The sequence below is a fragment of the Pelobates fuscus genome, chromosome 13 (genome assembly GCF_036172605.1).
Source record: "Pelobates fuscus isolate aPelFus1 chromosome 13, aPelFus1.pri, whole genome shotgun sequence".
NCBI lineage: Eukaryota > Metazoa > Chordata > Amphibia > Anura > Pelobatidae > Pelobates > Pelobates fuscus.
In genome coordinates this window covers 88,467,428-88,495,072 of record NC_086329.1, presented here as the reverse complement: position 1 = coordinate 88,495,072, position 27,645 = coordinate 88,467,428, and the positions used below count along the sequence as shown (strand labels likewise).

General features: G+C 43.8%; 1 protein-coding gene across 3 annotated transcripts; it reads right to left on the bottom strand.

Annotated features, from left to right (window-relative positions):
* Nucleotides 1–1,258: 1,258 nt before the first annotated feature.
* On the bottom strand, nucleotides 1,259–27,645 carry DENND4B (DENN domain containing 4B). 3 transcript variants are annotated; one of them, XM_063439839.1, is made up of 29 exons: nucleotides 27,528–27,645; nucleotides 21,397–21,507; nucleotides 19,593–19,903; nucleotides 18,338–18,590; nucleotides 18,096–18,165; nucleotides 17,842–18,011; nucleotides 16,772–17,013; nucleotides 16,227–16,293; nucleotides 15,921–15,979; nucleotides 15,637–15,781; nucleotides 15,076–15,251; nucleotides 14,288–14,388; nucleotides 12,716–12,931; nucleotides 12,345–12,490; nucleotides 11,218–11,348; nucleotides 10,632–10,755; nucleotides 10,287–10,493; nucleotides 8,597–8,725; nucleotides 8,347–8,527; nucleotides 8,017–8,199; nucleotides 7,438–7,883; nucleotides 5,985–6,101; nucleotides 5,068–5,240; nucleotides 4,740–4,884; nucleotides 3,338–3,583; nucleotides 3,032–3,131; nucleotides 2,774–2,942; nucleotides 2,627–2,691; nucleotides 1,259–2,269 (listed from the first exon to the last, which is right to left on the bottom strand). In XM_063439839.1, the coding sequence occupies exons 3-29, from the start codon at nucleotides 19,877–19,879 to the stop codon at nucleotides 2,124–2,126; spliced, it is 4,494 nt and encodes a 1,497-aa protein (XP_063295909.1). In that variant the 5' UTR covers nucleotides 19,880–19,903; nucleotides 21,397–21,507; nucleotides 27,528–27,645; the 3' UTR covers nucleotides 1,259–2,123. The 3 variants fall into 3 exon arrangements, with proteins under 3 accessions (XP_063295909.1, XP_063295911.1, XP_063295910.1); XM_063439841.1 differs by having other exon boundaries at nucleotides 21,401–21,507; XM_063439840.1 differs by having other exon boundaries at nucleotides 21,397–21,504.

The window sequence follows — 27,645 nt, the reverse complement described above, 5'->3', positions numbered from 1 at the left end:
CTTTAAATTAAAATTTCAAAAATGTTAAATGTTGGTAAAAAAAACAAAACTTTATTTTGAGAGATGCACCAAAATATTCCATCTTCAACACTAACTCTATCCTCTATAGCCCCATAATCTACCCTTCTTTTTTTCCTTAATCTCCCCCTCCACCAAAAAAAAAAAAAAATATATGAAATTTCAACACCTGCCCTTCAACATGAAGCACAAGACAGACCCCATTGTAAATGATTAAAGCAAGCCTTTTATTTCCCAACAATTTCCAATACATAAAAAGATCGGATTAGTGTAACCCGTGGACATCTAAAATTGGAGGACATACCCCTTCTAGCAGAACTTCCAAAGTAGTGGAGTGTCTGACATTCTAGCTACTGCTGGATTCATCAGCTCTCTCGATGCTCTGCTAGCCAAAAAGTAGATTGGGTATCTTGAAATGTGTAGTCCACAGCAGCTGGAATTCCAGAGACTAAAGGACATATTAGGGATATCCACTACAGGCATACAGGTAGATTAGTTATGAAAACCCACCTGTGTGCATGTAGTTTCACCCTCAAACCCCTCTATTAAACTTTAATATCAGTATATGTATTTCTGAACCTCAAAGGGTTAGCTTACAATTCAGACACTTCGTTTTTAACTAGAATGCAATAATGAGTGGAAACAAAAAAAAAAACAAGTCTTAAAATCTAACAGGGAAGGCACGGTACATTGTAAAGTGGTCTAGAAACAAACAATACAGGTTTTAGTAGTTCTGAAACTGCTTTATGAAAGTTGAGAGTAGATCTAAAGCTGCCCTAAGGAAGGCAGTAGTAGATGTGCACGTGCCCTACGGTGAAACATGGCTTAGTATAGAGCCGAAGTAGTCTTAGTTGGTGGGAGTAAATCGGTAGCTGTCCTATGTATGGCAGGATTAGATCGGAAACGAACGCAGAATACTGTTCACTGATGAATGCCTGGACTGGCCACAACTCTTTCAAACAAGGCCTTGTATTCACAGGGAATAAAACCCAACTGGTTAATACTGCAAGAAGACCCCCTACACCCCAAAAATCCCACTTATATTAAATAAATTAAAGAAAAATATACATTTATCTTGTTAATACTGTCAACATAAAAATGGGCAAAGCTGAATCCCAAAAGCCGAACAATGAGTGTCTGGAGTCCCCATGTACACTTTAAAAACAAAAACACAAAAAAAAAAAATTTAAAAAAAATTATATATTATATATATAGAATTCAACATCCCAACAGAAATAACACGCAGGACACACGTTTTCACCACTTCACGATCATGGTATTCTGGGACAAAACAGCTAAACTTTGGCAAGAGGAAAATCGGTCACGGATGACCCATTCTTTTCACAGATAAACGTGGCAGTAGTGATCTTTGGAAGACTGTTCCTGTGTTATCATCTGATGTGCCACGGAACAGGGAGTACTGTTAAAGCAACACAAGCCTGTTGTGGATGTATTATTAAGTCGCTAGTTGTGTCTGCTATGGGTGTTACACTGCAGAATAGTATAGCCACAATGCTGTATTAATAGCTGCCATGCGGTGTTAAAATGCTTCATTTTCAGCTCTAGAACAGCTATGAGTGGGTGCCCAAGATGCCATGTCATGCCACAGCCATACAGAAACAGGGATGAGACTCTGCCCTGTGGTCATATATTCCACTCTAAACACAGGGTGTGTGAAAAATAGAGACACAATATTATGGTAAAAATGGACTAAGGTCCTGTTTCTCTGATCTGACATGTTCTGGCACACAATGCAGAGGATTGCTGGCTTGTTCACTTGTGTCCTGCGCACAAGCTTCTATGATGGCATCTGTTGGGTGACAGATCTTGTTAAATTTCTGTTGTTTTTCCAGCCTGTGTGGGGGTGGACAGTTTGGAAGGAGGGTTAGGAGGCTGTGTGCTGTCAAATGAACCACTGTGTGTCTGATATTCAGCACGGGTGGTTACAGCCAACCTCCCCTCCTGTGTTTCTGTACATTGTCATGATTCCTGCATGCCTAGCTCCTTAAGCATCATCTCATGTTCCAAATTCAGCCTCTCTTTAGAGATGAATAGATTTTGCCTGTCCATCGTAGATTTCCAGTCAGTTCACATTTTGATGGGGTTTAACATTCCAGCGACACCCCAAAAGTTTTGCGGCAGTCCAGGGCCTTAGCGCTTGGGAGCTGGGCCTGCTTCTTACGAAGCTCTTCTTTCCCCAAAGAGCTTCCAAGCTTTCTGAATGCAGTCTTGTACTTATTATCAAATGCAGCTGTGGAAGGAGTTAAAAGGCAGGTTACGGACTCTCCGTGACAAAACCACAGAATAGTGGGTGGGATAGAAAAGGCATTAACAGCAAAATTACATAAATTAAAACACAGATAAACAGCATCATTCCGGTTTTGGCATCATTGCATAGAGCAGATCTCCATGAGGATTTAGAGAGGTAGTGATAGTACTTTATAGATCCCTGGTAAGATCTCACCTAGAGTATTGTGTTCAGTTACCAATTTTGTTTTTATATTCTGTGTATAGTAGAACTGTGAAACCTTCTGTTATGTAGTATCATCAGCCAGTTCTAAGTGAATCCCTCTTTTTTTCTACATAAATGCTCCTAGAATGCGCTCACCTACATCCATATGTTCTCTTCCTAAGGCAGCCAGAGTCAATAGCAGCATTTCTCGATATATCCCCCTAAAGAGAAGAAGATAATGTCTTATTGTAACAATGCAAAGAATTATTGTTCATAACAGGACATCTAAGACAATCATGGTACCTTTGGATGGTCTGTGGAGAAGACCTCTGCTCTTCAAGTATGTTTAAGAACAAGGAGATTGCCTTGTGTACCTCATTCATTCCTATAAAGTTGAGGATCTTCTCCAGAAACTCTAAGGTAAAGGGATGAGTGTGGTGTCGCCAGCCTTGAAGATGTGTTGGGAGGTTTCCTGCAGAAGAAAAATAACCAATAGTAACTTAAACAGCTAAACTGCCCCAGTTAGTCATTTTGGTTAATGCCCCTTATAGATACACTCACTGTGCAGTTTCCAAATCACATACAAGGGGGGCCAGCGTTCTGGATCTTGCACCAACACATCCCATAAGAGGTGGACATTAACCTGCAGTGGTTCAGGTACCTGTGAAGAGTAACTGGTTTAGAAATCACATCCCTCAGATGAACAATACAGTAACATTTCAGTTACCCTGATAATGTTTGGAATATATATTAAATTTAGGAGACTAGAACTTTGACATATCTTGTGGCCTCCTACTTTCTTAGTCATGTCAAATCTCAAATTCACCTAGTTCATGTTAGACACCAACAATGTTAGCCAGGGCTTACCTGTGGGAGTTGCCGGACGTGCTTGGATGTCAGGATTAGTTGAACAAGGTTGCTAGGCAGCCCCAAACGTTGGAAGTACCAGACTAAGTTCCAATAAATGATAGGATGACTGTTGACTAACTCCGGCTGTGACAAGAAGTCCCCACCTTCATTCTCCAACAGGCTTTCTAGCTCTTTGCGTAGGACCAGAGGACAGAGGTATGCAATGGTTACTATCTCTGAATTGGAATCCTGGGCTGAAGGTGCCTGAGGAGAAAATATAGCACACATTGGCAGGATATCTGAAAAACCTCAAAAAGAGAAACGGACTAACTGGGTTATATACTAAAGTGAGAATTTAAAGTGAATTTCAAATGTAAGGGCAGAGTAGCCAAACTGAAAACATAGCGGACTTAGATCAACTTGTCAGTAACAATATTTTGACCTCAAATTTGAAATTCATTTTAAATTCTCTCCTAAGTGAAAAACCCTGAAAATGTCAAGTTGGACCACAAGAAAAACAAAGGAACAACACAGAAGTATAAATCATGATGGCATAGGAACAGAATGTGGAGAATGGAGTCACTCCCTCCGCTGCAGAGAGAGAAAGGTAGAAAAGATCTATAAAAACACTGTGTGTATTCCCCTGCAAAGTAATGCATAAAGATGGCAGCTGTGGGACATTTAGTCTATCCCAACTACTGATACAAAAAGCTATGGGACAAATGGTCTATTGCAACTCGTGCAAAATGATACACAAAAGTTAGGGGACGTGAAGTCTGTCCCTCCAACTACAAGAAGAAACAAAGACATACAGGTCATATATATATATATCACACATACACACAGTGGGACCTCGGTTTACGAATTTAATGCGTTCTCCGGGACGTTTCTTAATGCGAAACATTTGTAAACCGAAATGTGGTTTCCCATAGGAATGCATTGAAAACCAATTAATCCGTTCTGGAGGTCAGAAAAAAGTCAAAATGAGCCGGCATGGAAAGCAACCCACAATGCAGAACACACAAAAAAAGGCATGCAAACGAGTAAGCTCAGCTCCCTACCTTTCCACAGCTTGAGAAATGCATCAAAAAGTCTCAAATAAACTGCAAACAATTTCCAGAATGGCTCCAAAACTCGATGCAAAAGCCGCTCCAATACCTCCACACTCGATGCCATGTGCTACCCATAGGTTCCAGCATGCACGGGGGCGGTGCTATAAACCACCCAGGTGCAATGCATCCTGGGGAAACTTTATTTGTATTGCAAAAAAAAATTTGTAAACCGAGGTATTATTTTCAATGGATTTTCATTTGTAAAACGAAAATTATGTTAACCGAGGTCCCACTGTATATATATTTTTTGTATACACACACACATACAAAAAATATATGTGGAAAAAATAAAGTATATAGTTTAGTACCTGGATATCAGGAAATCCATTCAACTGACTGTGTCTAGATCCCATCTCATCCAGAACCAGACACTGATACCGGTCGCTAAGTACTGGACCACGACTTACAGAAGCCACGGCACCATCCACAGTAGTTTCATGGAAGTCTGTCACACTAAAAGAAGGGCAAAAAAGCACAAATTATCACTGAAAAATGCTAGAACTGATTTTGAAAAGCAGATCTATAAAATGTAAAGGGTGGCCAGAGGTAGATTACTCTTTACAGTACAATAATGGCAAGTTGGATAGAAAGAGATTAAAGGATAGGTTGAGACAGACAGAACAGGTTTCTCACTACCATTTCCCTTGGAGATCCGTGATCTTGACATTGAGGAATGGTACAAAGTGATGACCACAGAACGAGCAGACAGATTTCAGATTGGAGTCATCAGATGTCCATCCAGCCATGATGTCTTCATCGTACACCAGGCAGTGACAGGCTGGACACGGAGAGCAGCTTGACAAAACCACCTGGGTCAAAGTACAGTTCAAAGATATCAGTAAATTACCCCCAAAAAACACAATTATCACAATAATTGACTAAACATGTCTGACTGGATAATAAGTTCCGATAATGACCAACAAATGGCTTCCAACACACAGCATTTTTAACAGTCCACAGTATTTTGGCTGGCTGATTAATAGCTCTGAGTGGCTGGTTAAGAGTTGAAGCAATTTTTTATTAATCACTACCGTTCTAAGCCATTCACAGAGCTAGCAGGTGATGCTATGGACCATTAATTACGCAATTGTGCTTTTAAAGTATTACTACAGTGTTATGAATACAAACCTGCTTTCACCGCCCCCTTTACTAATAATAATTAAAATTATATATATTATATTTTTTAAATCCCCTTTTCCCATTGCCGATACTACCCCGGCGCTGCTCCACAGCTTTCCACAATGTAATTCGATGCTTCCCTTCTGCCTCTCTCTCATATGAAAGCATTGAATAGCTGCAATGTCATACGATGAGTTTTACTCAGTCCGTGCAGTGACAGCTACTAGAGGTGTGTTTAACCCAAACATGTAAATCATAAAGTTTCTACAAAAACAGCATTTCTTTTTACATTGAGAAGAAGTCCTCTGCATGACTTTAGTGACCCTTTAATAAAAACGTAGCCTATATATCCATACTCTTTAGAAAAGAGAAATTCGGTTAAGTGATAAATCTACAACTTGATCACTAAAAGACAAACTAATCCAGATCCTCACCTCTGCGGCAGGCACCTCTTGAGCCTCATCAAGTAGGCGATCAGTGGATTTGTGTAATGCAAAGCTGGTGACTGATGTATCGGACAGGTCAACCTCACTTCCCAAGGACACAGAGCTCTGCGGAAAGTTCACAACATTCAGTGTGGATAGGGTGAACATGCAACATGCAACAATAGCATCTCAGTTCAATAGGAGATATTACAATCTTCATCCAGCACCCAATAACTGCATCTAGTCACAAAGGAGTTGTCAAATGCCAATAGTCCTCTCCACAGACTGAATCAATGCCTCCCTTTTATTGACTGGCCAAATGTCACCACTTCCCTTCCCCCTAGAAGCCTAATGCCACCACTACAACTGCTATTTTAACTGTGAAAATGAAGGTTCCTATGTCTACAAATGGTCATTATTTTAGAATCAGATCATTAGACAAGTGCCTCAGTTATCTAATGCTGCACACATTCCGATCTCTGCGATTGGAAGACGACACTCCAGGCACACTCTGGGCACCAACACAACCTAAGAAAAATGATATGACTCTGCCACACAGCCAATCCCTGTCCTCTCACCAAAGCTTGGTTATACCAGCTAGAAAAGAAGAGGACTGTAAAAAGCTGTGGACAGCTAATCAATAAAGATCACACAGACCTCTCATTGACTAAGGTACATTGTGTACCATCCAATCAGGAAGATTGTGGGTGGGATTAAGCCATAGCAATCGGAATTTTACTCTTTTTGTTTTTTCTAAGCATAACTAAAATAGATTTTTAGAGACAATACAAGAACAAAACTTTTCAACTTAAATTGTGTTGCATCCCAAAGTGTTCCTTACTCTTGCCTACACCAATCACGGCCATGCTTTAGATTCCTAATGGACACTGAAAATCTTATTAGGAATTATTAGATTGTACATTACTGCTATCATTTTATCATCAGAATAAGAGTTACAAAAAATAGTAATTCCCTGCGCTGTACTCTAAAAAATTGAAGAGGCACTTCGTTAGAAATACTCCAGCATAATGTGTATTATTCCCTAATATTTTAATGAGTTTTTTTCAGTCATAATATTAATAAACTTACTTCAACATACCCTATTCTAACCTGTACTGTTTAATGCCCTTTAGAGATTCAATTCCCAAACCTATCTACACGTCCAATAGTAAATAAGGACTGTGCACAGATCACAAATATGTTCCAGTTTTATCGAGGAAAAGGAATCACAATGTTTCAACTCACAATGGAGCCTTCATCATTGAGAGTCGAAACATTGTGATTGCTTTCCATTAATACATCTGACTTGGACCATATTCCTGATCTGTGAACAGTCCTTTTTTTACCAGAAGATTTGCAGGGAAAAGATAACCTGGTCAAGATGCACTCAGGGAGTCCTTACTACGAGCGCCTTCACATATGTGTTAACCCTGTATACATCTAGTCCACAACCTCCACTCACGTCAGATGCAGTAGACTCTGGTCGCCTCACACTGCTCTTGCTTTGAGTTCTCCAGTTTTGATACTGCTCTAAGACAAGTGGCGAAGGAGGCTCTATCGACTTGCCCTTCATCTTTGTTCCCGGTGACCTGGAGGGCTTCTTAGAAGGAGTAAGCAGTTGCTGCATCTTCTCAGCCAAGCTTCGACGCCTAACAGGCGTGCATTCCTTATTATCCTCTGCCACACGGTGGCATGGAAGAATCTCTGTTGAGCTCTCGGTTACAGGGAGGTCAGAGTCATCGGATGTCAGCAAGTCACTGCCAGTCATGTCTGTTGCAAAGCTAACATTGGACAAACTTCCATTCTCAGAGGGACCAAGGATAAGGGGTGTACCACATGGTCTTCGAATAGATCCACTTAATGAGGGGCTCTGGTCTGGTTTCCTGAGAACCTCAATGTTGTCAATCACTAGTAAAAGATACAGAGAAAATTCAGCTGGTTATCAAACTTTCGTGAAAAAATCCTCTTCTTTTATATAAGGCAAACAAAGAATTCACAATTAGTTATTCTTAAAACCTAACATTTCAGGAGAGTTACTCACAGTGGGCAACTTCTGTTAGCATGTCAGAATCTCCGTGGGTGCCACTCACACTCCAGCTTTTCACCAACTTCCCTGGAGAGTCTTCTCCTGAGTCCTTGAACGTGCGTCCACCCCACGTGGTCTGACGGAGGAGACATAACCGAGGGGGTAGGTCTGATGTAGAGCTCTTCTGTTTCCTAGAGTCTGGAATGGTGAAGGGGTGCATTAAGTGTCTAACAAAATGCTCATCCATAAATATTACAAAACCTACATGCACATACTAATTATTAGTTTAAATTGATGAGATTTGTATAGAAACCTATAAAGGAGACCATTAGTTGGCATTCTCACCATGTGGCCTGTTTAGAGGGTTATCCTCAGTGTCCATTTGCAATGTTTGGGATCCAAAATCTTTATGCCTGTGTTTGATTGGTTGGCGGAACTGTGCAGCCCCAAGGACAACATTTCGTAACTTTGCCCAGCGGAGTCTCCCACTCTGGCTAGCGGATGGCCACTTACTCTCGAGGACGGCCTGTAAGAGGAATGTCATGTTACATACCCTGCTCACCAATGATATCCCTTCTCCCTAATCTGCACACACCTTATTATAGTAACCGTAGGTGATGGTGTTTGGCACAATGCCAGCTTTCCTCATCTCCAGCATGACACGTACAGCCAACACTGGCTCCCCGTATTGCCCGCAGAGCTGCATCAGTATGCGATAACAAACCTGTAATAATGGAGTATAAATATCAAGATGGGAATCTGTCCGAATCACAGCCTGTGGACTGGTAAAGAGGCAAATGTCAGACGAGGAGAATTTGTCCCAATAGTACATTTAGAGCATAATATTGTATAGTCGGACATCATAGGTGTTACAAGCCTCATCATTTATATTACTGACCTCTACAACACAAGCATTTATTCCTGCACCTTTTTCTCCAGAGACTAGATAGCAGGTCCCAAGTGAGACATCAACCAGTGGTTACCAAAATCCACAGCAACGTTGAGGACTTCACAAAATAAGATTAAAGTGGAAAGGAAAAGCTCACCCTTCTGTCAAAGCTTACAGAGATACTTAGGAAACCAAAACTAAAACGTGCTTACTTGCGTGCCTACCTCATACCGTACATAATTTGAAGCGGCTACCAAAAGCATCCTTTCAGCAGCTCAAAGCTACATAGCTTGGCCATAATGATAAAGGCCTTGAGAACTGCTTGCTTCAGAACCTACTGTTTACCTTTTAACTGATACCACAACAGGTTCCTATATGTAAATCCCTGTGAACTGGGAGTCAATGATTTTATTGGACATTTTTGAATTCGTTGCACCAGGAAAGCTGCAGAGGAGGCGTCCTTGTGTTAATCATAGGGACTGAACCAATGTCAAACCAACACGGTTTCTCTATTTTGCATTCTTGGATTTAAACATTGCTTATCTTGATATTGTTTCTGCTTCTATTATCAACCCTAGTTCTTCGATTCTAATACAAATGTTTTATATATATATATATATATTTTTTTTGTTTGTTTGTTTTTTTTATCTATACACTAATCGAATCTTTAGACAGTTTTACTGTTTGGCAAGCATCATTTGACTTCAATAGCTAACTTACCATATAGTTTAATTAACGACTTGTCATGGTTTAACTAACAAAGTTATTCTACAAACAGTAAAGTACCATGAATCCACCAGGGAGTTGCAAATTTAAAGCCAGAATAGTTGAACTGCTAATATATTCAAGTCGGTGAAAAAAAAAATTGTAATTCCCAGGTAAATAACTGTAAACATTTTATAACAAAAAGAAAAAAAACACTTAGCATTGTTGGCTAAACTATGTATATATCAGAACGAGTCAGTAGAAAGTACTTGCACTGTTGTTCAGTTATGTCCCAGGACCACCCATAAGCATAGGCAATATACTGGCTCAATAGCTGATGAACTTTCTTGCCTAGGTTCTGGTGGATGCTCATTCTGCAGTTTTTACAATTTCTGCTATTTATTTTACACTTACAGCAGGAACTCTTTTTATATTCCATTGTATTTTCTGTGTGCTAAAAAAACATTTTCAGACGTGTTGACTGAAACTGGATTGTGATGTTTGTGCCTTTGTTCTAACAGAACCTCGATAGTCTTTTGTTGTCCTTGGTCATATGCAGTGGTTGAGTCCTTATTTTTTCCAGTTTAATTCTGCCCCTGTAGTGATCTGAATGCACCACAATTGAGTGCCTTTCATACAGTTCTACAATATTAGTTCCGTGTAAGACAAAATCCACCAACTCTCCTCTCACCTCATCGGGCAGTACCACTTTCTTGGTTTCCATCTGTTTCAAAGCATCATAGGCTGTCTGGAGAGCTTGGACCTTGTTGGCTGTGGCACGAACGAAAGTGGGAAGGTAGATAAACCACAGCCCGTAGCAGTGTCCCAGCAGGCATTTTGCCCACATTTCGGGTATTGAAGAATACTTTTGGGCTACACGCTGAGCAGACTTCATCTCCTGACAACAGAGAGACAAAAATATTTAGATAAATGTAGTATGAACCAAGCATGGCTCACCCTTTTAGAATGGTTCCACAAACAAGTCATGATTAATTATTAGTAACATACAATAAGCAGGTGTTAAATTCTCTTGTACCTGTTTGGTTCTGCGAGGTGCGGGACTGCTTGGAGCACTGCTTTTTGATTGGATAGATGGAACGTGGAGCAGATCTTGAGGTAAGTCAAAAAGATCCCTTTGAAGTGTTGGAAAGCTGTCATATCTGGAACAAACAAAAATGGCGTAATTGCTCCAACACCTAACATAAGGGTTTTAGTAACCTTTAAAAACCACGTAATGCAATTTTAAACCAATTGACTTTTTTATTAAATCCACACAATCTTGACATAATCTAGAACCCCTGTAGAAGCTTGGCCCTAACGATCTCCAGAAGCGGATGATACCAGAGAACTCCTATTGGCTACTGGGAATCGCAGACATCACAACATCCAATAGAATGCAGAGCTCTCAGTAACAAAGGAAGAGATGACCAGAGATTAAAAAATAAACAAAAAAATATAAAAATGGCTGCCATCACTGAGCAATATGAAAGTGGCCTTAATGGCCCTCAAAGACGGGTGAGGCAGAATTATATTCAAAGCTAAAACCTTCAAAACCCAGCAGTTTAATTTTCACACACACAAGTTTATTCAAGGCCTTCATTAGGGTTCAGCTGGCCTCTTACTTGTATCGAGCCGGCAAATCTGCATCACTGGGTTCCTCAGCTGGCATGATGAAAACGGTGTGTTCACTGCGGTGAGACTCATCCAGCTCAACCAGATGCAAATCCTCAATCTTCTCCCCCTCGACCTGCACCTAAGCAGCCATAAAATGGAATTGTTTTGGGTGCCTAATGGTAGTTTAATGGACCCTCCAGGCATCACATATACTTCGTACAATGTGTAGGTTAAGTTGTAACGTAAGCTTGGTGGATTTCGGACACACGTTCAGCACACTGACAGAAAGTTAAATGAGAATTACGACTTTCAGAACAACATCTGGATCTAGGCAAAACTCACTGAGAGTGATACAAAGTGGCAAATACAGGAACTTCAAATGTGAATAGAGATTTTATGGTTTTTACATTTTACAATTGGCTATAAAAACGCTATAGAGTGCCTGTCCTTACTATCCCCCCGCATGCATTAAAAAAAATATATATGTTTTACGACCCTTTTTCCAGCACATGACCTCCTCCATAGATGTCCAATCCAACTGGACTTAAGCCTGCAGTATAAACATTGCAGTTTCTTTTAAAAAAAGGTTTAAACGGACAAGGACATTGCACCCAGACCACTTCATTAAGATAAAGTACTCTGCACGGCTGTAGTGGTCCTTTAAAGGATTAGTGCAGTATCCCACAAAGCCTAGTATGTGGACAAATGCCAGGAATTATGGGATTGCACAATTTGATAAATGGAAGGAAACAAGTGAGTTGTTTAGCTTATGTCAACAACTAAATAAACCAATAAAGTTTCTTTACACTGCCATTTTTTTCATCCCAATATACAATTCTTGGCAACTTTATCTGCCATTCCACTCTTGTGCGTACATACGAGCACAAAATGGGAGTGGGGGGAGCAATCTTACAACATCTTTTTATATATTGTTATGGGAATGTGCAATTAAACACTGCATGCAAAGATTTTTTTATCTTTAATTTTCATGGATTGATTACGTTAAACTAAAATGACAGACAAGATATTCTCTCTGACATATCTTGAGCCATAATTCTAAATGTACGGAAACTGCTTGACTGACAATTCAGAGATAGATGTATTTTGTGGACAGGTCATATTTATCACCATGTACCTTTTCTACACAGCTATCGAAGAACTCGAGGGAAGCCTGGCGGTCATTAACAAACGAACAGTCTTCAATAAACTGTGTGAACATCTGCGTCTTCACCATCTGGGAAAAGAACTTTTGATGTGCACGATCCCTGGACTTCCGGAAGCCTAAAGAGAAAGAAGAGATGCTCACCCCTCTTGTAGACCATACTCCCATTTTCTAGACCAGTGTTCCCCAACCTAGTCCTTATGGACCACCAACAGTTTTTGTCAGTATCTTCATTGGAATAAAACAGGGAAATACATAATTCCTGGACTGTTAGTGGTCCATGAGGACTGGGTTGGGGAACACTATTCTAGACCCAGCAATAACCACATTTCACTGATACTTACCCTCCATATTAAACAGATTACTAGAATCGCGTGTCCGTTCAGAGGGAGCCTGTGTAATTGGCAGGAGATAGGATCGGTAACCCTTCAGAAGGCAGGCCATAAAGCGAAGGAAGGATGCACGCACGTCAAGCTCTAATTGTGTTCGGCGACCATAGATCAGGTCATAATCCTTTAGCAGGAACTCAAGAGAGGCTTCCTCCAGGGGTTTGTTGTACACTATTAAAAAAAAAAGACAAACTGAGCAGGACAAGAACATGTGCATCGGTGGAGTAACTGATCACTGCACCCACATGTCTCAATACATAACTCCCAAATAAAATAACGTATACATTATGTAAGATAACGACAATGAATATTCTAACAGCAGATGCAAAACCAGGAAATTAAAAACTACTGACATCTGGCTAAATACTTAAAAGTTGGGAGTTAGAAACAAGTGATATTTAATATAAGGGTGACAAAAGATTCAGTTAAATCATCCGGTTATTATAGAGCATATTAAACAGCATAGCAGGGGAATGCAAGGAACCATAGGAGCAAGTGGTGGATGAGCAGAGCACAAGCAAATTATAAGCAGTGGATGCAGGACAAGCAGGGAGTTTGGCAAAGGCAGACGAGAAATGGGCACAGAAAGAGGGATAATGATTGGCATGAATTATGGTTGAGTATGAACATGTGAAGTAGGAAGGACCGGGATCAGAGCGGAGTGCATTGGGGCTGTCGGCTCGGCTCAGCTCAGCTCTGAAATGCCACCCCTCCCCACTCAATAAAATAAAGAGTTTCTAATTACCATAAGTCTCCCCGACGCACTCGTCTCACTGCAGACACAGGTCTCCCCTGGCTGAGATCATCAATACAGAAGAAGATCTCAGCCAGTCCAATGCTTCCAAATAGGGAAGCATTGGGTGGCTAGAGCTCATGACCATCAGTCGATGCACTGTGCCTATCAGGATCATTCAATAATCGCATCTCTATAGTGAATGTTCAGCGTCTGCATGCAGAAATGAAGACGTCCAACGTCTATCCTGCAAAGATTGGCAGCCACTTTAGACAGCCTTAGGGATAAATGTAAAACGCTGTCTTACAACATGTAGCCCAGGGACAAGCTCTTTGCATCAGAACCATGTAAAGCTGTATTAGATCTGGTGCTGTGAGTGTCACTTTAAATATCCTGGCAGAATGCAGGCAGGGGTGCAGAATGGATAGGGATCTGAGTGGGGATTAGATTTAAACTCTATAGTGAAGCCAGGCTGGCTGTGTTAGTCCTGATCAAGATCAAACATTTCTATAAACTCAAAATCTTGGGTTTAATCAAAATTAGACATCGCTTTTACTGAAATGGTTTCAGCAATATTGATTTGTCAGACCTCAAGACAACCAGTTTGTATTATTTAAAGAATATCACGTGATCTGTATCACAGGGCAGAAAGACCTGAAAAGGAAAGCAAGGACAGGTAAGGGGGTATTGGCTACGAAGAGTATGAAACCCATGAGCAGAGGCACCGCAGGGATGAAATACCGGGGGGCAGAGCAGGGAGTGCAGGCAGGACTGGCAGTGTCTAAGAGTCTCACTCTCGTCCAGCTGCTTGTGGAGTTCCGTCAGGCAGTTCAGTAACACTTTGCAAGGCTTTCGGGGAAGTGTCCGGGTGGATGGGATCTTCTTATCTTCACTCCTAAAAGTTGAAACATGGATTTAGCAGTCACAACACGAGAAGTAGGAGGTCAGAGGGAGCAAGGCACTGATCACGTAACACACAAAAACAGCAATGGTATACAAAAAAAAGAAATGTCTAGGCGATGTGTTTGACAAATTATTCTGGGAGTGCTCTCCAGGACAACCCTGAATCATAATCAATGCAGAGGATAGTAGCTATTGGTGCCTAGAGTGTCCCTTTAATTAAAAAGTGAAGTTTATTGGAAAACTGAAAGGCAAAATTTAGGCTAAAGTAATAAACGGCAAAGTTCAAGAATTTTTTCAAATCAGTTAATTTGACCTAACTTGCAATTAGGTTTAATTCACTACAATTCAGTAACAAACCTCTTGGTTCTCCCAGCTAAACACAGAGTGGACGAAACATACAAGACATCTAGAAAACAGATTTAAGAAACAGATTATATTGTGTACAAATCACACAGTTTGTAAGATGAGCTAAATGTCAGGATTTTCTGACTTCTATGACACTGCCAGCACCAGAATTAACCAAAATAAAACAATGAAAAGCAGTTCATTAACAGTACACATAATAAAGGAGATTACTGAGCATAGTAAAGGGTCTGAAGCTTCACAGATAGGTACGGAAATTAGAGTTTAAGCGCTGAAAAAACACTAAACAGGTTACTGCAACATATTGGAAACATACTGGAAGAGTGTGTTGGTATCCAGGTCGACACAAAGGACATCTTGCGGTGGGTCGTGAAGGTCAAAATAGCTAGAGTGGATGCCAACAATGAATGGCACAGGAGCACAGAGAACATCCGAAAGGGAAAGGGGGCACAGTGGGATGTATGGGCACTGCCATCGTAAGGGGAAGATGATCTAAAGATACAAACAGAGAAGGGTTAAACTTGTGAGAGGAGCCTCAATCAGCTCAACAGTTTAAAGTCTACATGAAGAGCGGACTGTGTGGTGACACACTGCGCGCTGGGACAATACAAACAAAATTTTCTAAGGCACTCTCTGCATGTGGAAAGCAACAGGGTTTAAAAGTTACTAGCACTTAATAATCAAAATAAAGATGGATTCCTTTGGGCCTGCGTGTGGTATTGGGTTATCTTTACTCATTCACCAGGTCTCAATGTCCACTCACAACTGGCAAGAGGGCTAAAAGAAATGTTGGACCCTGACAGAGCATTATGATGGGCAAAGCATTAGATAAATACATGTAGAGAACCAGTGATAGAGTACTTTTGCCAATACTCACTGAAACCAAGGCTTCCCCCACGCTGGTCAATACATCCGGTCGCTGGGAATGAACCAGCAGTTTTTGTTCGGTTAGCACAGCACGGAGCAGTGTCACAGCGTTCTCTGGTCCTAGATTCTGCAGCAGAGTAACATAGCTGGCTCCACTGCAAGAGAAAAAGGGTTACTGGAGAGACAATACATGTGCAAGCCACCTGGCATAACATCGACAAACAGAATACTACAACTCCCATAAACCTCTGATGTCCTCATTGTACTTTATATTGAGAGACGGATGAAGCTCACCTAAGCGGCAGAGGGGAGGATACCGGCTGGCACAGTAGGACGTTGTCGTATGGTGACATCTGTGAAAATAGAGGATGCATGGTAGAACAGAAATTCTCTGGGTTACTACAGAAGTTGCTACATACACATCCAAAGGCCATACTGATTATGGTACCATGGTTTGTGTCAAACCGTTTGTTTTTTTTGCATTTTTTGTTTAGTTTTTTTTTTTTCTTTTTATATATTCTTCAGGCACCTGTAATGCACCTTGGATAAACTTAGCCCATTTAATTGAAATACATCTGTAAGCAGTAGTAATGTACTAACCTGTACTAGTATCCGTGGTCTCTGCGGGGAAGGAAAAGGAACATTGAACATGAAGTTGGAGATGTGTCTGCAAAGAAAATAAATTAAGATTTGGTGTGTGGGTACGTGTAATGGCCTTCCCGCAGAAAGAGTTCAGGCCATAACATTTATCATATAAGTATCATAGGATATGGAGATTTTTGAACATTTGTTCAAGGAATAAAAATATTCACTCCACTAGCTGGTGAGTCTATACGATATACAGCCCATTCCTAACAGATGAGAGGACCAATGCCATCTCATCTGGCTAAGTGATCAATAGATCCACAATTTCAATCAAAACATTGACATAATGCAGTTTCCAATATGTAAATGCTGGCAACATTTTGTAAACTAAAAAAGTAGTCCCTCAGTAAAGTAACAAACATGATGCAAAGATATTTCAAGGAATTCTCTCTCTCTTATAATTAAAGTATCACAATAGGAAGCAGAGATTGCAACACAGAATTGGTTTCCCAGCCTTCTGAGAAACATATCTGAATACTGTAATCCATTCTGAAACTTACTTCTCTATAGGCAGCACATGGGGCCCTGAAATGGAGTAGCGGTAGATAAATGTGAGGAATTTCTGGAAGACATCAAAGAACGGCCAGTGGGATAAAACGCAGATACTTCTTTTGGTTTGAACAGATTTGTTGGTGAAAGGACGTTTATCCACTGCACTCAGCAGACCAAGTCGCTGGCACTGCCTCTCGCTCAGATGTTCCCGAGAATACTGTTCATAGAACTGGATGGCAGCTCCATACACCTGCCGGTAAAATAGAAGTCAGGATCTATAGGTGGATTAGGGGTAAAACAGGGAATAAGAAGCAGTGGTGTACAGAAGATTAATACATTATTATCCCACCCTCATTGAGAAAGTGAGGGAGTTAAACTCTGTGCCCAGTCTGGAATAGACCAGTTGACCAGTTCCGGAAATGTAAACGAAGTGCTGCATGGTGAGGTTATATCCGGTCACGCTGTGTGTTAACCGGTTCCTGATTAAAACTCCAGGATCTCCCTGAGGCCAAACCCAAGTGGAAACATGGAACGTAGCTGTACCAAAGCTAGACCACCAGAGATGATACTCCCTTCACTGAGCATAAGCTAACAGGAGTTGGATAAACATTACAGACACAAGCACATGTGATCTAGAAGAGTGAAGTGTGTGTTATGGAAAAATAATGCAATGGAAGGACTTAAAGAAATTATACTAAAAACCGTGAGACCGGAGGTCAAGAACCCATCATTAATTTCTATATACAATTGTTGCAAGACATGTAGCTTATATAGCAAATGATTTTAGGAAAAGAAAAAACTATTAATTTTCTCCGTACCAACGCAGATGTACTACCAGAGAACTCGAACACTCCAGCTGCTTTGGAATGGAATTAACACGCACTGAGACTGACACACACACACACAGGCGGCCTGATATCTATTGCCACAATATATATGCCACACGTGTGGTTTACTCCTGTGTTTCACAATGCCTGTGCAGTACAGTGTTTAAAACATTCATCAATGCAGAAGTTATATGTAACGAACAGAGAGGCAACAAAATCAAAGAGAGACTGCAGGGACAAGCATCACTCACCTTCTCACCTGATGCCCCAGTCAGTACAAAGGTGGAGAAGATAGGCAGGTGGTACTTTGTGTTCAATGGCCAGCTTTCAATGGTGGAGCCCATAGGCAAGCAGAAGATAGGAACCAACTCTGGAAGAGGGAATGCATCACTATCCGTTTCAGGGAAGCGGCTGATAAGTCCTAGAGATAGGTGGGAGGCAGTAAGCAAAGTTTGGCATATACGTTGAAAAAACAAACAAACAAAAAAAAAACCATCAGACTTACCTGCTTCATACAATAAGCTGTGAGTTTTTGCCATAGCTTTCTTGTAACAAAGGAACAGAGCCGGACCGAACTGTAAGTAGAAATCAGTCACTAAAGGGTGCAAAAGACAATGTATTGCAGACTGTCCCCTTACTAGCCCCAGGTGAACCCGAACAATGTTAGGAACATTTCTAATCATAGGAAGGAGTCACAGACACTATAATAGAATGTGATAGGATTTTTTGCCAAGAGGCAGAACTCACCATGCCAGTATTTAGGCTCCTGTCCACCTTACTGAAGGTATGCGGGACACTCTCCCCCTTACTGGGGTTTATGATACAAATATCCATCACGCCCAGAGTGTTTACACCCAGGGACTCCGAAGCCCGTTTGTACGTGAGAAAAGCTCGCTGGTTCCCAGGCGCTCCAGAGTTTAGGTTGGCAGAGTGGCTATACGGGGTGGTGTCAATAACTTGGAAGCCAGTCCGAAGAACGTCCTTCCCAGGATAGTAAATGCTGAGAAAAAGAGAGAAGGTTTAAGACTGAGAACAAGAGACACAGGCAAAGACAGAGCAAGGCACAAAGTGCAGAGAGAGACATAACATAGGGAAATGCAGAGACAAACAAGTTAGACAGATTCAGAAAATGGGAAAGAAAGAGGGAGATTGAATGACAGCGCAGGAGCAAGACAGCACTGCCACAGTAGGAACAGCACCCAAAGCACAGAGAGAGTGTTAAAAAGTGCAAAAGACACAGGGTCAGATGGTAGCGAGAGAATACAGCACATCAGTGCCAGACAATGAGTGAATGCAGTAGGCACAAACAAAATTCAATGAGGATTAGTGGTGGACACATAGTATGAGGTTAGTAAGAGAGTACAGCGAACACAAAATCAGAAAGACTAGGGCAGACACAGCACCAAACGGCAGAGGACAGCATGGCAGACAAAGTTCAAAGAGCAGAAGGAGAAAAGCTGATGCAGAGTTAAAAAAGCAGGAGAAAAAACAATTAAATAGATTGGTGGGAGACAGCCAGCTCACAAAGAGAGTGATATAAACAGAGCACACAGCAAACAGGGAGCACACAGACACATTACCAGAACAAACGTGCAACGTGCGAGGTTGGTAGGAAACCCCAAAAAATGAAAAAGGGGGAGAGATGCAAACAGCCAGACAGCTTCAAAAGAGAGGAGTAGATTGTGCCATGGGAAAGAAGGGACAGGCAGAAATAAAGTAAAGGGAGGGATGGAGAAAGTGCTGAGACGGCAAGAGGAAACAAGAGTGTCAGATAGAGCACGAAGGAGATGAAGAGAGAGGAGGAAAGACTCACGCGCAGCACTTATCGGGGGAGAGTGAGCGCAACACAACAACAGAGATTATGAGAACTCTGAGAGCGGGCAAAAGCTTAGAGAAACTTAGTAGTTTGCCCTTCAAGAAGAATGCAAGCAGAGCACAGTATGACACGGGTTCAGTACCTGAATATATATTCAACATATTCATATGCACCCTCATTTCTTACCCCAGCTCGGTGATAGGAGGCTTATCGCGTCCTCGACGGTAGCACAAGTACATTTGTTGGTTGTTGATAAGAGCAGTGTTGAGATCCGCTGGGTACCCCCCAGGGGTACAAGCTATGCAGGTAAACCCATGAGGTACCTCTTCTGCCTGCGCCCGGACAATGACCACCACATCCGTGACAGGCTCTGCCGGACGTGTTGGGCGCTTCTCTTCCTCTAGTGGTCGAGATGATGGGGTAAGTCCAGCAACTACAAAGTAGTCCACAAGCTTTGGGGGTCCCTCCTCCATTATGACTGCATTTGTTCATTGACCCTGAGTATACAGACACGAGAATAAATAGTATCTGGCATAAATTTACAACCAACTGGCTCACAGAAAAAGACAAAACATTTTGGAAGTTATCACATGACCTCTTGAGAACTACAGCTTTAAATAATGTAGTGGTTATAGTGCTAGGAGTGCATTGACGACCTCCCAGAATAAGTATTCAAAACGAACAATTTGACAACTTGCCTGGGTCCCAGCACGTGCCTGCTGCCACCACCTCTGCTTCCAGAAGCTCTTGCAGTGATCTATGCTCTGCACTGTGGACCTTCTGGCACCAGCAGAGGTGGTGGTGGGTGTCCAGCGAGCTGATCTTTAATCAGTGTGCAGAAGTCAGCTAAAAACCCTACTTATCATTATGTGCAAAGAAGAACGTCAAAGAGATAGATGGAAAATGAATGACTACGGCCTCAGACAAACTTAATTGAATAGTACAGGAGATGGGAAATCTGCAGCCCAAGATGTGGATATCACGCTCTCTGTCAGTGTTACGACTGAGAGACATTACAAGCACACTACTATGATAGGATGGACTGGAACACAGGGGTGGGACAAAACATGGGCAAACACACCTACACCCCTGACAAGGTACACAAAGCCCACCCCAAATTGTATCTTGTGTGTAAAAGTGCCTTACAGTACTATTGGGGAAATCAACATTTGTATGAACTTAGTTACAATTTCAACAAATAAAAAGGCAGCTACAACAAACAGAGAGACCAGGAAATAAAAGTTACCGCAGTACATAATAGTGAAACAATATGGCAGGATATATTAAAGCAGACTTTATCGTTCAGCAAACTGATCTAGAATGTGACACAGAATTTCTTTCACACTAGAACAAGGGGTGATATCTTGTACAATCAACACTCAGACTTTCTGAATGAGGACATCAGCCAAGAGTACCGCCTGGACATAAAAACTGATTATTACACACTTACAATGTTATGGATGAATGAAGATCTGCTGGTCTATTCTCTTTAGTTACAATGTATTGTGTAAAAGGAATTTAAAGGAACAGTACACATCCACTAGTGTAAAAGGACTAAATTGGCTGTGAGGCAAAGTGATGTCAGCAGCTCAGCTCATACTGATCTCTCATTTGCTGAGTAAAGTACATACTCGGATTGATTCCAATAATAAAGGTGAGGTGTTAAAGGAGGAGGCGTGACTTAAGGGACAGGAATACAATGCCGGAAGAAAATAATTTAATGTAAAAAAAAAACAAAAAACAGCGTGAATATAAGGCCGAAAGTTGGCCTAGAGTTGGTCCCCTGAGTGTGCCTGGAATGTCCTTTTAACAATGGCAACTTTGGGAAGGATTACAGGGTCAGCAAAATGGGAACTATGTCAGGAATAAGGAAGAAAGAAAAAACAAACTGAGGTCACATGTAAGCAGTACAGACAATTCGAAATGAGGATGAGATATGTATACTGTATCAGGTATGAGCAGCAGGGATGGGAAGTAATGGTCCTCTCACTCACCTGTGGAAGAGGAAAAGTAAAGTCATGTGGCCTGCTCGGTACTCCTCAGACACTTCCAGAGTCCAGTTGTAGGGTCCACATGTCAGGACACACAGGAGGACATTCTCCTTGAAATTTGAAAGCCACACAAGTCAGTAGAGAACAGGCAGTCTGATACAACAAGAAAAGTTCACTAAATTCTGCCAAATGTGTGTAAAAGCAGCTCAGACAGGTGAGATGGAGGCACACAGTCAGGACAGGGGGTGGGTATCATGGACTCAACCAGATATAGACAGAGGCATAATCAAATAGTTGGAGGTAAAGAAGGCAAGGACAAGAAACATATAGTGAAAGATAGACCATCATTTTCCCCTAAAAAAAAGGAAAATAATAAGGAGATCAGAAATAAAAGAAGAGTGACTATCAACATAGAAACCGTGCAGGCTCCTTGTCTGAACGCAGAACAGAAGAAGACTCAATGACACACACTAAACAAACAGAGACAGGCGTTAAGGAGAGCGCATACATACACACTCACATGACTGGGAAAGAGAGAGTGGAAGATTTGTTAAACAGGGAAACTCATGAACCCAAAACAGGAAGCAGGACAGGAACACATTTCACAAGCTGAACGCAGATTTACTTCCTGTAATAAGTGTACGCTTAACCCCAATAGAGAGGTAGCTGTCACACTGAGATTTCCCCTGGAATTGGCTGAAGAGAGGACTATAACGGAGGTCTTTGGGCCAGGGGGGAGGGGGCTTGGGCTGGAATAAATGTCAATTATTGTTGTCCCATCAAGAGTTACTCGCCCTGAGTGACAAATATTGAAATGTTGTAACTACTAGGAGGGAGGGGGTCACCCGGAGAAATAGGCATAGTAATTGTGAAACTGCTATAAACCCAAACCATTGCCTGTATGACACGCAAACAGAGAGGCCTCTGTGCTTTCCCCCAGCAGAATATGCCATCACCTGGCACAGCAACTCACTGCCAATCAACAACCGAAAGCTAGCTTCCCCTTTTAAGTCCAACCCACTCTTATTGTAACCAATTTTATGCCTTAGTGGCCACCCAAAAGTTAAAACCCCACAAAATCTTGTGTACATTTTTTTTTTTTTTTTTAAATCCACTACTGTCAATCTGAGAGGAAAAAAAAAGGACCCAGTGGCTTGTGCACTGCAAAGAACATCAGTCTAGCGGGTGATCAGAGGCTCTACAGAGAGTGGTGAACAGGTCAGATGGCCGCCTTTATCAAAGAGCATGTTGAGACAAACAGTCTGTTGGGTTAACAGCCGAAAGTTCATGTTTGTAGATTGCAACATTTAGTATGCAGCCCTGTCCTCTGCTAAGAAGCCGTAATGATGGTGTCGTACTACAACAGGATCATGATATATGTGAATGAGCAGCAAATCTAGCTGAATGGGTAGAGGTGGCACCTGTTGCGACAAGTCATTTCTAGCGCTAGACACCTTAAAATAGCCTGGATACTAAAAATAACCCCCGGCATGAGTCAAGGTAGCTGAAAATAACGGTGATTCTAGTGAGGCAGAGCTACATGTAAGATAGTACACAGGATAGGTGTTCATTCATTTATATGGAGAACAGCTATATAGGCCCACGCTAAACCCAATGCTCTGCACCCTCTGCACCCCACGCTAAACCCAATGCTCTGCACCCTCTGCACCCCACGCTAAACCCAATGCTCTGCACCCTCTGCACCCCACGCTAAACCCAATGCTCTGCACCCTCTGCACCCCACGCTAAACCCAATGCTCTGCACCCTCTGCACCCCACGCTAAACCCAATGCTCTGCACCCCACGCTAAACCCAATGCTCTGCACCCCACGCTAAACCCAATGCTCTGCACCCCACGCTAAACCCAATGCTCTGCACCCCACGCTAAACCCAATGCTCTGCACCCCACGCTAAACCCAATGCTCTGCACCCCACGCTAAACCCAATGCTCTGCACCCCACGCTAAACCCAATGCTCTGCACCCCACGCTAAACCCAATGCTCTGCACCCCACGCTAAACCCAATGCACTGCACCCCACGCTAAACCCAATGCTCTGCACCCCACGCTAAACCCAATGCTCTGCACCCCACGCTAAACCCAATGCTCTGCACCCCACGCTAAACCCAATGCTCTGCACCCCACGCTAAACCCAATGCTCTGCACCCCACGCTAAACCCAATGCTCTGCACCCCACGCTAAACCCAATGCTCTGCACCCCACGCTAAACCCAATGCTCTGCACCCCACGCTAAACCCAATGCTCTGCACCCCACGCTAAACCCAATGCTCTGCACCCCACGCTAAACCCAATGCTCTGCACCCCACGCTAAACCCAATGCTCTGCACCCCACGCTAAACCCAATGCTCTGCACCCCACGCTAAACCCAATGCTCTGCACCCCACGCTAAACCCAATGCTCTGCACCCCACGCTAAACCCAATGCTCTGCACCCCACGCTAAACCCAATGCTCTGCACCCCACGCTAAACCCAATGCTCTGCACCCCACGCTAAACCCAATGCTCTGCACCCCACGCTAAACCCAATGCTCTGCACCCCACGCTAAACCCAATGCTCTGCACCCCACGCTAAACCCAATGCTCTGCACCCCACGCTAAACCCAATGCTCTACACCCCACGCTAAACCCAATGCTCTGCACCCCACGCTAAACCCAATGCTCTGCACCCCACGCTAAACCCAATGCTCTGCACCCCACGCTAAACCCAATGCTCTGCACCCCACGCTAAACCCAATGCTCTGCACCCCACGCTAAACCCAATGCTCTGCACCCCACGCTAAACCCAATGCTCTGCACCCCACGCTAAACCCAATGCTCTGCACCCCACGCTAAACCCAATGCTCTGCACCCCACGCTAAACCCAATGCTCTGCACCCTCTACACCCCACACTAAACCCAATGCTCTGCACCCTCTACACCCCACACTAAACCCAATGCTCTGCACCCTCTACACCCCACACTAAACCCAATGCTCTGCATTCTCTACACCCCACACTAAACCCAATGCTCTGCACCCTCTACACCCCCCACTAAACCCAATGCTCTGCACCCTCTACACCCCACACTAAACCCAATGCTCTGCACCCTCTACACCCCCCACTAAACCCAATGCTCTGCACCCTCTACACCCCACACTAAACCCAATGCTCTGCACCCTCTACACCCCACACTAAACCCAATGCTCTGCACCCTCTACACCCCACACTAAACCCAATGCTCTGCACCCTCTACACCCCACACTAAACCCAATGCTCTGCACCCTCTACACCCCACACTAAACCCAATGCTCTGCACCCTCTACACCCCACACTAAACCCAATGCTCTGCACCCTCTACACCCCACACTAAACCCAATGCTCTGCACCCTCTACACCCCACACTAAACCCAATGCTCTGCACCCTCTACACCCCACACTAAACCCAATGCTCTGCACCCTCTACACCCCACACTAAACCCAATGCTCTGCACCCTCTACACCCCACACTAAACCCAATGCTCTGCACCCTCTACACCCCACACTAAACCCAATGCTCTGCACCCTCTACACCCCACACTAAACCCAATGCTCTGCACCCTCTACACCCCACACTAAACCCAATGCTCTGCACCCTCTACACCCCACACTAAACCCAATGCTCTGCACCCTCTACACCCCACACTAAACCCAATGCTCTGCACCCTCTACACCCCACACTAAACCCAATGCTCTGCACCCTCTACACCCCACACTAAACCCAATGCTCTGCACCCTCTACACCCCACACTAAACCCAATGCTCTGCATTCTCTACACCCCACACTAAACCCAATGCTCTGCATTCTCTACACCCCACACTAAACCCAATGCTCTGCACCCTCTACACCCCACACTAAACCCAATGCTCTGCATTCTCTACACCCCACACTAAACCCAATGCTCTGCACCCTCTACACCCCACACTAAACCCAATGCTCTGCACCCTCTACACCCCACACTAAACCCAATGCTCTGCACCCTCTACACCCCACACTAAACCCAATGCTCTGCACCCTCTAAACCCCACACTAAACCCAATGCTCTGCACCCTCTAAACCCCACACTAAACCCAATGCTCTGCACCCTCTACACCCCACACTAAACCCAATGCTCTGCACCCTCTACACCCCACACTAAACCCAATGCTCTGCACCCTCTACACCCCACACTAAACCCAATGCTCTGCACCCTCTACACCCCACACTAAACCCAATGCTCTGCACCCTCTACACCCCACACTAAACCCAATGCTCTGCACCCTCTACACCCCACACTAAACCCAATGCTCTGCACCCTCTACACCCCACACTAAACCCAATGCTCTGCACCCTCTACACCCCACACTAAACCCAATGCTCTGCATTCTCTACACCCCACACTAAACCCAATGCTCTGCATTCTCTACACCCCACACTAAACCCAATGCTCTGCACCCTCTACACCCCACACTAAACCCAATGCTCTGCACCCTCTACACCCCACACTAAACCCAATGCTCTGCACCCTCTACACCCCACACTAAACCCAATGCTCTGCACCCTCTAAACCCCACACTAAACCCAATGCTCTGCACCCTCTACACCCCACACTAAACCCAATGCTCTGCACCCTCTACACCCCACACTAAACCCAATGCTCTGCACCCTCTACACCCCACACTAAACCCAATGCTCTGCACCCTCTACACCCCACACTAAACCCAATGCTCTGCACCCTCTACACCCCACACTAAACCCAATGCTCTGCACCCTCTACACCCCACACTAAACCCAATGCTCTGCATTCTCTACACCCCACACTAAACCCAATGCTCTGCATTCTCTACACCCCACACTAAACCCAATGCTCTGCACCCTCTACACCCCACACTAAACCCAATGCTCTGCACCCTCTACACCCCACACTAAACCCAATGCTCTGCACCCTCTACACCCCACACTAAACCCAATGCTCTGCACCCTCTAAACCCCACACTAAACCCAATGCTCTGCACCCTCTACACCCCACACTAAACCCAATGCTCTGCACCCTCTACACCCCACACTAAACCCAATGCTCTGCACCCTCTACACCCCACACTAAACCCAATGCTCTACACCCCACACTAAACCCAATGCTCTACACCCCACACTAAACCCAATGCTCTACACCCCACACTAAACCCAATGCTCTACACCCCACACTAAACCCAATGCTCTGCACCCCACACTAAACCCAATGCTCTGCACCCCACACTAAACCCAATGCTCTGCACCCCACACTAAACCCAATGCTCTGCACCCCACACTAAACCCAATGCTCTGCACCCCACACTAAACCCAATGCTCTGCACCCCACACTAAACCCAATGCTCTGCACCCCACACTAAACCCAATGCTCTGCACCCCACACTAAACCCAATGCTCTGCACCCTCTACACCCCACACTAAACCCAATGCTCTGCACCCTCTACACCCCACACTAAACCCAATGCTCTGCATTCTCTACACCCCACACTAAACCCAATGCTCTGCACCCTCTACACCCCACACTAAACCCAATGCTCTGCACCCTCTACACCCCACACTAAACCCAATGCTCTGCACCCTCTACACCCCACACTGAACCCAATGCTCTGCACCCTCTACACCCCACACTAAACCCAATGCTCTGCACCCTCTACACCCCACACTAAACCCAATGCTCTGCACCCTCTACACCCCACACTAAACCCAATGCTCTGCACCCTCTACACCCCACACTGAACCCAATGCTCTGCACCCTCTACACCCCACACTAAACCCAATGCTCTGCACCCTCTACACCCCACACTGAACCCAATGCTCTGCACCCTCTACACCCCACACTAAACCCAATGCTCTGCACCCTCTACACCCCACACTGAACCCAATGCTCTGCACCCTCTACACCCCACACTAAACCCAATGCTCTGCACCCTCTACACCCCACACTAAACCCAATGCTCTGCACCCTCTACACCCCACACTAAACCCAATGCTCTGCACTCTGTGTATATGCTGCACAGAACCAGACCCCCATTACACACAGTCCCCGTCACTGCCCCCCTCCCCCTGTCTCCCCCTGTCCCCTTGTTACCCAGTGTCTGCGCTGACATTTCCGGGATCCTGCAGGTGACAGTCTCCGGGTGCTCGGTGCTGTCACTCACTTCACCATAGAGACCTCCTGGGGGTTCCAGAGCGGCTCACAGTAACCA

Bases quoted from the DNA above. Each gene is read 5' to 3' on its own strand.
- DENND4B (XM_063439839.1), bottom strand. From the start codon at position 19,879: ATGGAGGAGGGACCCCCAAAGCTTGTGGACTACTTTGTAGTTGCTGGA. The intron at 17,014-17,841 runs GTGAGTGATGCT...TTTTACCGGCAG, and splicing joins CTGGGGCATCAGGTGAGAAG to GTGTATGGAGCTGCCATCCA. The intron at 10,756-11,217 runs GTAAGAGGCCAG...TGTTTGTTCCAG, and splicing joins GATTTGCCGGCTCGATACAA to ATATGACAGCTTTCCAACAC.